General features: G+C 35.7%; 1 protein-coding gene across 1 annotated transcript in view; it reads left to right on the top strand.

Annotated features, from left to right (window-relative positions):
• SLC30A7 (solute carrier family 30 member 7) overlaps positions 1-13,243 on the top strand; it is an 82,572-nt gene that overhangs the window by 27,205 nt on the left and 42,124 nt on the right. The window contains exons 7-8 of the mRNA XM_049616705.1: positions 3,639-3,689; positions 7,618-7,753. Coding sequence (XP_049472662.1) covers positions 3,639-3,689; positions 7,618-7,753 — 187 coding nt within the window. The remainder of the gene's footprint in view (positions 1-3,638; positions 3,690-7,617; positions 7,754-13,243) is intronic.

Genomic DNA, 13,243 nt, shown 5'->3' with positions numbered 1-13,243 from the left:
TATGTATTCACCTATCAATGGACACTTGGGCTCCTTCCATAATTTGTTGTAAATAATGCTGCAGTAAACATACAGATACATACATCCTTTCGAATTAGTGGTTTGGTTTTTTTTTTTTTTTGTTTTGGATAAATACTCAGTAGTGCGATTATTGGATCACATGGTAGTTCTGTTTTTGAATTTTGAGGAACCTCCATTCTGTTTTCCACAGTGGCTTTTTTTTTTTTTTTTTTTGATAAATTCTCAGTAGTGCAATTACTGGATCACATGGTAGTTCTGTTTTTGAATTTTGAGGAATCTCCATTCTGTTTTCCACAGTGGCTGAACCAGTTTGCATTCCCAACAACAATTCACCAAGGTTCCTTTTTCTCCACATCCTTGCCAACACTTGTTGTTTCTTATGTTTTGTTTTGTTTTGTTTTTTTAAATTTTTAAAAATGTTTTTATTTATCTTTGAGAGAGAGAGAGAGAGATAGTGTGCAAGCAGGGGAGGGGCAGAGAGAGAGGGAGACACAGAATCCGAAGCAGGCTCCAGGCTCTGAGCTATCAGCACAGGGCCTGACGCGGGGCTCAAACCCACGAGCTGTGAGACCATGACCTGAGCCAAAGTCAGATGCTCAACTGACTGAGCCACCCAGGCACCCCTCTTATGTTCTTGATTTTACACTGGTATGTTTTAAAACCTTGCTTTCCCAAGATTTTGCTTACATGCATCCTGTAATAATTTTGAAACATTGTGTATTCCTCACACAGTAAGATGATTCCTAAAAAATTACTTGTTTAAATAATGGCAAGGAATATGATTTCAGGTATCTTATGATAATATTTAGAATGAAACTTCTCTATTACTCTGAAATATATTCATTGGACTCTAAATAACTTAGTGATTTGAGACCCACTCTCACTCATGCAAAAACAGGTAAATAGTTATAAATTTTATAACAACCTGTTTCTCCTTGAAGTTTTATTTTCATTCCAGAATTTTATACTAATGGATTATATTTGTGTGATTAATTGACCTCGTATTATAGTTCTTGGCAGTAAAATGTGTATAAATTAAAATTTTTTATGTACTAGAAACATAATACTTAGCATTTAAGCATTTATTTTGGATGGAGTTACTGTGGTTATTACTAAAAGTCAATCAAAATAATTGTATTTTAAAAATTTTGATAATACATAATCATAAAAAGCAATATTTTTCTTGAAATACATATATTAATGAGATGATTTGAGCTCCTTGTTTCTCAATTAGTATATGGATAAATGACATCAGCATAAAACATGTTTGGGCAATAGTTCTGTTCCTATTTTCTAGCTTTATAATGTAAGTACTAAGAAACTTTAAATAGAAGAAATTCTGTTTGTAGCAGTCAGTCTATTCTTTGGACACTTCAGAATTACATTCCAGGGTTGCCTGGGTGGCTCAGTCGGTTAAGTGTCTGACTTCAGCTCAGGTTGTGATCTCATGTTTGTGGATTTGAGCCCCGCATCAGGCTCTGTGCTGATAGCTCAGAGCCTGGAGCCTGCTTCGGATTCTGTGTCTCCCTCTCTCTCTGTCCTCCCCTGCTCGCACTGTCTCTATCTCTCAAGAATAAACAAACATTAAAATTTTTTTTTTAAATAATTACATTCCAAAAATTACACAATGATCTATTATCAAAAATTATTTTTGATGATCTATAAATTGGCAGTTTCATTAGCTAATCCCTACATTTTATTAAAAAGTAAAGAATTGGAAATCACGTTGCTTACAAAAGGATTTGCTAGGTAGTATCTACAGTTATTACTTTTCTGATATTAACACCAATATTTGCAATTCACCACTTGTTTGTTGCTCTAGAATTTTTTTTGTTTATGCCTTTGGCAATGCACTGTAGTAAGATTCTAAATAGGTGAAAGGTAGCCTTTTTTTTTTTTTTTTTTTTTTTTTTTTGCCAAGGGGAGAACGTAAGTGGCAAAGAAGAATTTATAGGACATCATGGCACATGGATATCATAGTAACTAGTAAAAGGAAACGCTAGGCTTCAAACACAAGGAAATCTGACTCCAAAATCTTCTCTTGACTATTATTTCTGCCTTCATATCCTCAGGATATGAAGCTAATAGGGCCATGATTCCATTTTGCCTGTGAGAGACATTGTAGTCTCACTGGGAAATACTGTGAGCCTCATATTTTTTGGAATGCTTACTGTCAGTAAAGCTAGCTGGTTTTTAACTTGCTTGCTTTAACTACTCATGTCTCAGTGACTCAAGCAGTAAAAGTTTATATCTTGCTCTTGGGTTGATGGGGTAAAAGAGGATGGATACTGTTTCTCATTCAGTCTAGAGATCCAGGTTCCTTTCATTTCTGGGATTCTTGACCTTTGGAATCCTCCCATGGATTCTCTGCATCTACCTGGAGATAAACTACATAGAAGATCATGTGGGACATTCTTTTTTGGAGGCAGGGGACATTCTTACAAGCCTGGAAATGGTTTACCTCTCATATTTCTTTGTTTAATACTCAGTCACATACATCACATAACTCAATGGAACCTGGGAAATGTAGTTTAGTTGTTTACCAAAGAAGTGGGTGATAAACAACTACCCAGTCTCTACCACAGATAATAAATTTTATGTCCAGAAGTACTGTCAGATTTTACATAGATGGGAGTTAATTGTTTTACATAGCCATTATATTAGTATAGTATTATATACCCTTCCAAATAATTATGTCAAAAATTACTGTCCTTATCTAGACCTACTACCTATAGACAAATCCCTTGCCTTGATTAGGGAGCTGGAGTTTTGGAATAGTCAACACTTTTGACTGTCAGCATGATTTTTTAAGGTGGCTGCATCTTTCTGCCATCATAGCAGTGCCATATCCAGACAGAAATCATTGTGCAGCTTTAGGCTTTTATGCCTTTTCTGAAGCATTGTTACAGTCTCTATCAAAGCTGTAGTAAGGATATGTCAGCTCTTAGGTACTATGGGCCAAGAACCATGACCCCAGACAAGCTTTCTGTTAGACATGATCAGAAGGCTTATCAGTCCTCCTCATGATCTCAATATTGCTGATTGTTTACCTATATTTTCTGCTTTAGTATCTTCAGAGTATCTAAGTATAGAAATTACAGTATTTTTAAATTTTTTTCATCATAAAGTCTTAATGAAAAACTATTTTTATCTCTTCTCTGTGAAAAGCTTGCCACATCCATTTAGAAGCTGTTAGAAAACTATCGTTTGCCACAGTCCAGTTATCCTGGATGCTGTCCTGGCTTCATTACTTCGACTTCTTGTAACTTCAAGCAGATTTGTTTTGTCTGAGTTTTCCAGTTGTAATATTAGTGTAGCAAGCTGTAGTATAAGGTATGTTACGAGTAGTAGAAGACTTTCACAATGTTTTTAATTTACTGTCTTTTACTAGATTGCTTAATATAATAATGACCTAAATACTGTGTATTTTTAAAATGCCCATGTCTATCTCCATTCAGTTACTACATTAAATTAAAAAAAATAATTTTGTAGGTCTGATGTGGCTGTATAGTCATGCATCCTTCATGATATACTTGAATGAAAAGTTCTCTGAATTGCAAAAGTTGAATCAGGAATTGAAGATATATTTTAAAATAATTTAACTTAACTCTCTACAGATGGTCCCTCTTTAAAAGAAACAACAGGACCCAGCAGACAGATTTTACAAGGTATGACAAGCAATTTGTATATTTCTGTTTTATGAAATGGGTTTCATTGTGTTGATCTATCTGGAAATTTCCTTTAAGAAAAGTCTATAATGTAATATTTGTGTCTAAAATATTAGCTTTTCTTCTGATTTTTAAAGTATATACTATTAGGTATATTAGCAGATATTCTTTTAACTGTTACTTTTGCCTATTTTCTTAGATTTAATAAGATTAAAATATTTAGTACTGTAGGGGCACCTGGGTGGCTCAGTTGGTTGGGTGACCGACTTCAGCTCAGGTCATGATCTCGCAGTTTGTGACTTTGAGCCCTGTGTCGGGCTCTGTGCTGACAGCTTGGATCCTGGAGCCTGCTTTGGATTCTACCTCTTTCTACTCCTCCCCTGCTCATGCTCTGTGTCTCTCCGTCTCTCAATAATAAATAACGTTAAAAAAAATTTTTTTTTAATATTTAGTGGTTAACTATAAATTATACCCATGCCAATGGCTATAGTAACACCATAGTAATATATTTGCCTTCATAGGATGATTAAATATTTTTTCCAAATTCAGTATTCAGTATGTATTTACGTTGTGGAAAAATTTAGAGGAAAAAATGTAATGCATCTAAACCCTTAGAATGTATAACACTAAGAATGAACCCTAATGTAGTTGGACTTTGAATGATAATGACATGTCAGTGTAGTTTCATCAGTTGTAACAAATGTACTTACTACTCTGCTGGGGAATTTTGACAATTTGGAATGTTATGCCCAATACAGGGGTGTATGGGAAATCTGTACCTTCCATTCAGTTTTGCTATGAATGTGAAACTGCTCTAAAAACTTAACTCTGTTATATTAAAATATGCATGTAATGCACAGTGAGACCTTTGTCATATTCATGGGCATCAAATGATGATACCTTACAAAATTTTACAAGGCAGAGAAAATCAATTTTGTCTATGAACTATGATAGTTTGTTTTTGAGATGTGAGCCAATCTTTGGCTCTGAGTTTCCATTTAGACTTCATTGTCAAAGTTTCCAAATTCCCAGCTCCCCACCTTCCTGCTTTTAGTAACTTTTGACTTCAATCTGACTTTCTCAATAGCTCGTGATCCAATCTCTACTGCACCTTTTTTTCTTCACTATTTCTTGATAGAGCTCTTGCTTTTTATTTTTTCACTGCGAATATGCTCCTTCATACTGAGGAGTTTATTTCAGGAGGCTTAAATGTGTCTTCTAGTCACTAGTTTTCCATTTGCAAAATATATAGAATTGGTTTAGAACAGCATTTGCTGAAATAGCTTGTAATCATGCATATGTAATGCATCTATATCCAATGCTATAAATTAGCCTTGATAATATGGGTTTATTTTTAGTTTTGGAAATCATCACAAGTTGAGGGAAGGGAGGTTAGATTTGCCTTCCTAATTATCTTTTATACAAGCTGTTAGGAAAATTACTTTATATTTTCTGAGTATCCATCAATTTCCAATGGCTGCCTCAGCCCAGTAGATAGCTGAAGGATAGAGATAACTGGCATTAAAAGTTTCCGTGTGGCTACTCACACATGAAAACTGACATAACCAAGTTTTTTGGTTATTTGCAGCTTCTTCAGTATGAACTCTGGCTTTCTATATTCTTGGACAGTTAACATTTCAGTATCCTACCAGGTCTTCTAAGGCTTTCAACTTTTATATAAGTTAAACATACTAGTTTAGATTTCTCTCTTTAGTGATTATTCTTCTTGAAACAGTCACTACAAAGAAGGGCTTAGGAAATTCATGACACTTCCTAATAAAGTCAGTTTTGTGGCGCCTGGATGGCTCAGTCAGTTGGGTGTCCCACTTCGGCTCAGGTTATGATCTCACAGCTCGTGAGTTCGAGCCCCGCATTGGGCTCTCTGCTGATAGCACAGAGCCTGGATCCTGCTTCAGATTCTGTGTCTCCCTCTTTCTCCCCCACTCACACTCTGTCTTTCTCTCTGTCTCAAAAATAAGTAAACATTAAAAAAAAAGCCAGTTTTTAGGTCAGAACATAAGATGTAGTCAGGGACTTTTTAGTGGAAGAGAAATCAAGAACAAATGATACTTTTTTTTTTTCCTTTTAGTATTTAGAGTCATTTTTACATCTGATCCTACTAAGACACTAATTAAAGAATATAAAGGCTTGACATCACATGTCACGTAAGAGTTTTGAAGCTTAGGTACCTTCAATCTACTTTGATGGACACTTTTCTCCATTTTTTTTTTTAACCTAATGTGGGCTCGACACTTATTAAATTCTTTGCTATTTGAAACACCCTAGAGCAACAGATTTTTTTTTCTATGAGTATGCTTTGGCATAATATTTTCGTTATGGGAAATAGAACCATTAGCTTTTTGAAGAGTAGTTATAAAGGTCTATATATGAATGAAAAAGTATATGTTAAGTATTGAGGGATGAATTATATTTGGTATAATACTTGATGTAAAATTATACAGTAGTAAATGAATTGAAGCATATTTTCCTATAGCACATTAAGATTTGATTGGACTCAGTAATAGTCTGTTTTTAAATTATTAGAAAGTGTTTTCAAGTTTAATAAATCTATGGTATATACCTAAAAAATAAATGATTTGCCTTCAATTGTCCAGTGAATAATAAAGAAGTAGAATGAGTATCTCTAATGTAGACATATGCTTTTTACATATTAAGTATTTCTTTTCAGATAGAGCAAATGCTATTTTAAAATGTTCTATTTTTAGTAACATGGTTTAAGCTTGTTTCAAGAACAGTGTTTTGCTGTACAGTAAATTTTACTTATTAAAGATCTAAATGTTGAATAACTTATTGTTTTGTTAGTCTTTTTAAGAAATAATGTATGTTAAACTTACCTCTTGATACTTTTTAATAGTTTAATAATCAAATGTCAATTATTACATGTTAACATTTAGAAGTGGGTTCTGGTTCTGATCCCACATCTGACCTCCAGCTAAGATTCTGTGCACAATTCCTGTGGAAGAATGAAGAATATACTCTCATACCAGCAAGCAATTCTCTGATACCTTGAGGTCAGAGGTCAGTGGCTTGGGACTGGAAGTTCCAATCCTCTGATCACAGGACAGATTGGCTCTCCTGGCAGCCAGCCCCCGTCCACAGGTGGGGTCCAAAAGTATGTTAACATTAACAAGAGACACCTTTGTTGCTGGCACTTGGGAAGTTCCAGGGCTTTTCTAGAAACAGGGATGAAGGCCAAATATGTATTTCTTATTATAAATCACAATGTCACAATATTATATCTAGGTTCTTGAACGGTTAGAATATCAGTATCCTACCAATCTAGTTTTTATTTATTGAAAGTTTAAAAAATATATTTACTTTAAAATATTCAGATCTCTACTTTCTTCCACATCAGGTTTGAGCTTAATGTGTAGTTTTAGGTAACAAAACCCTCAGGATAATTAATAAGTAAGTATGTCAGGATTTGTAGAGTTACGATCCAAAGGAAATTCTTGTCTCAAGTAGTAATAATTTTAATTACCAGCAGAGGGCTCTGTGTGTACATGTATTCCTAGTTGTAAACAATGCTACTTGAACAATTCTTTCAGCCTAATGCAATTTTTTTCTAACAAATTGTTAATTAATATATGGACTCTCTTAACCAGAGATGAATGTGCTTAAAATCAACTTGTTTCTGTTCTTCATTTATGTTGTACCAAAATACTAAGAATCATGAAAAACAAGTATGATTTATGAATCAGCTATTTTAACCCCTGGTGATTTGAAAAAGTGAAGATTATTTCAATTCCCTATTATTCACTACTAAACAATGAATCTACATTCATCCCGATTTTCTAATTGGTATTTAGTTTTTTATATATATATTGAAGAATATAGTTTTAAGAAATATTTGTATTTTTCACTGATCAGAAGATACTGTTTTGATTTTAATTATGCTTTGTTTCAGGTGTATTTTTACACATTCTGGCGGATACACTTGGGAGTATTGGTGTAATTGCCTCTGCCATCATGATGCAAAATTTTGGTCTGATGATAGCAGATCCTATCTGTTCAATCCTGATAGCCATGCTTATAGTTGTAAGGTAAGTGTTATACATTACTTTCAGATATTAAAATGAGAGGTGATTAGTGTGCTACTTAAATTACAGATCTAAAAGACAAATTGTTATTATATTGGTTTCTCTTTGGCTGTTAACAAACTCCGATGTAGATTATTTCTCTTCTCATCTTCCTATTTTTTTCTGTTTGCCATTTATGTCTTGCCTAGGTTTTGACATTTCTTTTGGGTATTTAGCAATTAATCTTTTTGGCTTGTAATTCAACTTAGTAGTAATTTTTTTAAATCCAATATTCTATCTGTAGAGTAGAACATTGAAAATATAAAATGTTTTAGCTATACTTAGAATCTGATTCTATATCTTATGTTATCAGATGCAAAAGGATGTTAAAGTCTCTTCACAGCTATTTAATTCATAAAGTCATCTTATCATTGCCGAAGTCTTATAAAAATGCTTATTGAGGTATACATATATCTGTCTCCCTATTAAACTTATAAAATTCTTTAGGAAGGATCTGTCTCTTAGTTGTTTATTGCCTACCATTTTTCTAATGTATATGTAAAAGTGTGTGTGTGTGTGTGTGTGTGTGTGTGTGTGTGAATTCTCAGTAAATATTTGCTAAATTAGATTGTGTAATATCTCAGATTTATCTCACTCTGAAATACATTTTATTATTTGTTTAATTTTTATCAGAATAATGGAATAATATGTGCCTTTATTTCAGTCTTGAATTGTTTAATATATTTAGTAATTATATATACATATACCTTGATTTGACTGTTTTTGTTTTATTTATCCGTAATAATTTTACTGCTGGTAAAACTTGGTTTCTAATGATCACTAGAGGACAGACTATGATTTTTATAGCTTGCAGTTGAATAGAATATACCTAATTATGATGGAATTATAATATTGTAAATTAGTCATAAATATTAATTTTGAAGTTCTTGCCTTAAAAAAAGGATATAGGGGCGCCTGGGTGGCTCAGTCAGTTAAGCGGCCGACTTCAGCTCAGGTCAGGATCTTGCAGTCTGTGAGTTCAATCCCCGCGTCGGGCTCTGTGCTGACAGCTCAGAGCCTGGAGCCTGTTTCAGATTCTGTGTCTCCCTCTCTCTGACCCTCCCCTGTTCATGCTCTGTCTCTCTCTGTCTCAAAAATAAATAAACGTTAAAAAAAAAAAAAAAAAAAAAAAAAAAGGATATAGATTTTAAATATGCAGCTTATTTTTTACATTTCTTCAAATTATTTGTACCAGGAAGCAACTCTGTTATGTAAAAGTCTTTTATAAAGTTCAGAAGTTTTTTCATCTTTGGAAATCTTAACTATACTTCCTTGAAAGTTCAGCTGATATGTCACATAATTCTATGAAACTTAACTACTGATAGATTTGGTAACTTATATCTGTATCTCTCTATTTGTATGTTCATTTTGTTTTGTATTATAAGTTTTAGTGGCTTTTAATACTTCCTAGAGTAGGATCTTAATAATTGCTTCTTTTTGGCTACATTATTACTATCCTAATTCTCCTATCAATTATTACTTCGAAGAGGTTGGCTTCTCTTCTCCATCCTGTGGCCACAGTGATCTATCTTTCTTTCTTTCTTTCTTTCTTTCTTTCTTTCTTTCTTTCTTTCTTTTTTATTCATTTATTTTGAGAGAGAGAGAGAGAGAGAGAGTAGGAGAGGGGCAGAGAGAGAGAATCCCAAGCACATTCCATACTCAGCATGGAGCCCAACTCTTCGGGCTCAGTCTCATAAAGTGTGAGATAATGACTTGAGCTGAAATGAAGAGTCAGAAGCTTAACCGACTGAGCCACCTAGGTGCTCCCACAATGATCTTTCTTAAATGAAGATTCTGTGCATGGAAATATTATCTTGCTTTAAATTCTTCAGTGGTGCTTTCTTACCCTCAGGATAAAGTCCAAACTCCTCAGTGGGGCATCTTGATAGCCTGTTTACTTCTCAGTCTTTCTCTAACCCTTTCTCAATTTATATTCTGCTCTCCAGCCACAGCAAGTTACTTTCAGTTTCCTGAAAATATGTTATGAGCTGTCTGGATTCTGTGCTTTGACTATATTTCCTTTCTCCAAAATACTCTTATGCTGAGTACCTGTCTCCCTCTCCCCCGCAAGTACATCCATCACAACTGCTCATCCTTCAGATCAGATTTCAGTTTTAAACTGCACTTCCTTCAGGAAGGATTTCGGGATTGTCCACCTCCCAGGCTGAGTTAAATATGCCTACCTGTACCACCTTTGACTGTTCCTTTCACTGCATTGACTCAACAAGTTGAAATAGCCTGTTTATTCTTTCTTAAGCTCTGTGAGGGCAAATTGTTTTGTCATTGTTGTAAAGTCAGTACCAGACTCTGCCAGGTTTTTAAAAGTTTGTCTATTTTGGATTTGAATCAAAATAAATTCATGTTTCTTCAACCTTGGAGAATTACTTTCTCTGTTCCCAAATAGGGAATTCTTACTTAGTTCTATTCCCATTCCGTTAGCCAACAGATATGAATAAACAAATACACACAACTTTTTTTACTGAAATATAACACATTAAAAACAACTGCACAAATCAGGGGCACCTGGGTGGCTCAGTCAGTTAGGCATCTGACTTTGGCTCAGGTCATGCATAATCTCATGGTTCATGGGTTCGAGCCCCCACATTGTGTTCACTCCTGTCAGCCTATCAGTGCAGAGGCCACTTCAGAGCCTCTGTCCCCTTCTCTCTGCTCCACCCCCACTTGTGCTGTCCCACAAAGTAAATATATGCTAAAACCAAAACAAAGCAAAATTGCACAAATCCTTTTCAACAAATATTTATTAAATAGGCCCTCTCATCAGAGTGGTAATAAGATACTGTTTCACAGTATCTTACATTATAGTTGGAGAGAGAGAGAGACAACAAACAAATTAATAAATAAACTACACAAACATCAAGTAGTTATTTGTAGTGTGCAGAGAGTTAAGATAAGATGATAGTGATTGGCTTGCTACTTTAGATTGAGTGATAAAGGAAGTCTTCTGAAGAGGTAGCATTTAAACTGAGATCTGAATGTCACAAGAAAGCCTGTCAGAGGAAGAGCATTCTGTAAGAAACAGCTAGTATAAAAGCCCTGTAGTGAAAACAATGTTAGCCAATATGACTTGAAGCATAGGGAGTAAGAGGAAAGTGGTTTGAGATAAAGTTGGGAGAGATAGGCCTAGGAAAATGAGCCAGGATAGGAGTTTGGGTTTTATTTTAACTGCAGTGAGAAACCATAGGGAAGTGACATTATTATTTGATTTGTATTTTAAAAAACTACTTTGGCTGATGTGTAGGTAATGGGTTATCAGGGGGCAAGAGTACAAAAAGGCAGGCCAACTAGAAAGCTATTAGTGTCAATAAAATGAGGGACCATGGTGGCTTGGTCTGAGGTACTCATCTAGGAGTTGGAGAGATACAGATAAAATTAGAAAATGCTTTGGAGCTAATAGGATTTGCTTATGGATATGAATGTTTAGGGCATGGTTAAGTGAGGGAGGAATCAAGGATAATTCTTAGAGTTTCTACATTAGCAACCTAGTGAATGAAGGTGTCCTTATGAAAGAGGAAGGACTAAGGGAAGAGTAATGTCTGTTTGGGTTTTTTTGAAGAGCACTGCAGACCAAAAGTTCTGTTTGGCTTGTGACTGAGTTGAGATCTCTCATTAGACCATTGTAAAGAGATCTCAAATAGGCAATGGATGTACAAATAAGGAATTCTCGGGAGATCTGAGCTAAATACAAAGAATTGAAAACAGTACACATAAAGAGTTAAAGTCATGGAGTGGCGTTTATCTGGCAGGAATCACAATTCCCGCCCCTGCCATTTTTCTGGAAAACATCCTTCTTTTCTGCAGAACCCACTTTAGCTTCAGGGTCCATTTCAATATAGTGTTGCAAGCAGCCACAACCAATCAGCTACAGTTGGCTTTCAATATAAAGTCTATATATATATATCATTCTTGTCTAAGTTCTACTGATATGTTTATAAAACTTTTTCTCACTAGTTTAAAATATATAGTTTCAAATTCATATAATTTGATTCTTTCTCATTGTTAAACTTTAACATTTTTATTTGTTTCCTTTGTTCTGATGACACAAGTGATTTGATTGAAAAACTCAAGTACTACTGAAATGTGCAACCTATCTATTGAAATGTTCTCATAATCTCACCTCTTGGAGATAAAGCAGAAAACTTTAACATATCTTAACATCATTCAGTAAATGTTTTAGACAGTAAACACCATAGGCAAATGCCCAACCTTATGGAGCTTATGTTCTAATAGGGGTTCTAGTCAATAAAGCAGATGAACATACAAATAGATAATGTAATATCTTACCGGGGTGAGTTCTATGAACCAGGGGAAGGGGTTGCTATTTTAATTTTTTTTTTTTTTTTTCTTTTTCAATGTTTTTTTTATTTATTTTTGGGACAGAGAGAGACAGAGCATGAACGGGGGAGGGGCAGAGAGAGAGGGAGACACAGAATCGGAAACAGGCTCCAGGCTCCGAGCCATCAGCCCAGAGCCCGACGCGGGGCTCGAACTCACAGACCGCGAGATCGTGACCTGGCTGAAGTCGGACGCTTAACCGACTGCGCCACCCAGGCGCCCCTGGGGTTGCTATTTTAGAAGGGCTTGGAAAGTCCTGCATAAAGTGACATTTGAACAGAGACCTTACAAGCGAAGGAGAGGGTCAGGGTTCTGATCAGAGGAAGATTATTCTTGGTAGAGGGAACTTCAGGTAAACCAGTACAGTGGGAACCCGCCTGCCGTGTGTAAGGAGCAGTGAGAAGGGCAGTGTCACTAAAGTGCAATGTTCAGGGCAGAGCGGTAGAGTATCTAGAGTTTGGGGAGGAGGTGAGCATGGAAGATATAGCTTTGGGTGTCAGCTGCTTATGAATGGTACTTTAAACCATGAGATCAGATGAGTTTTCCCAGAGAATGAGAACTGGTAAAGAGAAGAGGAGGTCTGAGGACTGAACCCTGGAAGGTGGAGCACAGGAGGTAACTCCAGCTAAAGGAGTGGAAAGTGGCGTGGCCAGGGAGATGGGAGGAGAGATGCAAATGCACGTCGTCTTAGGAGCCCTGTGAAGAAAGTGTTTCAAACAGGAAGGAGGGATCAGCCCTGTTATGTGCTGCTGTGACTGATGATTGGTAACTTAGACAAGACACTCAGAAGGGTAATGAGAAGGAAAGCCTGTTCAGAGGAGCTTCAAGAGAGACTGGGGAGGAAAGAAATGGAGGTAGCCGCTGTAGTCAACTCCCTTTTAAGGCTTTTTGCTGTAAAGGGGAGCAGTGTGATTGCCTGGCAGCACCAAGGGCCCACTCTGAAGTTTGGGGTCCTGAATTTAAAGCAAAAACAACCAGCATAGTGTGTTTTTCTCTAGTCTTGCTCAGCTACTTGGTCAAAAGTGTGGGATAGACAGCCAGATTCATCTGGTTTGGGGTTTTGTCAGATGAGTACTGACAGAGTGAGAAAGAAGCACGGCA

Source organism: Panthera uncia (genome assembly GCF_023721935.1).
Source record: "Panthera uncia isolate 11264 chromosome C1 unlocalized genomic scaffold, Puncia_PCG_1.0 HiC_scaffold_4, whole genome shotgun sequence".
Classification (NCBI taxonomy): Eukaryota; Metazoa; Chordata; class Mammalia; order Carnivora; family Felidae; genus Panthera; species Panthera uncia.
Note: the sequence above shows the minus strand (reverse complement) of the source record. Positions and strands in the feature narration are given on the sequence as shown.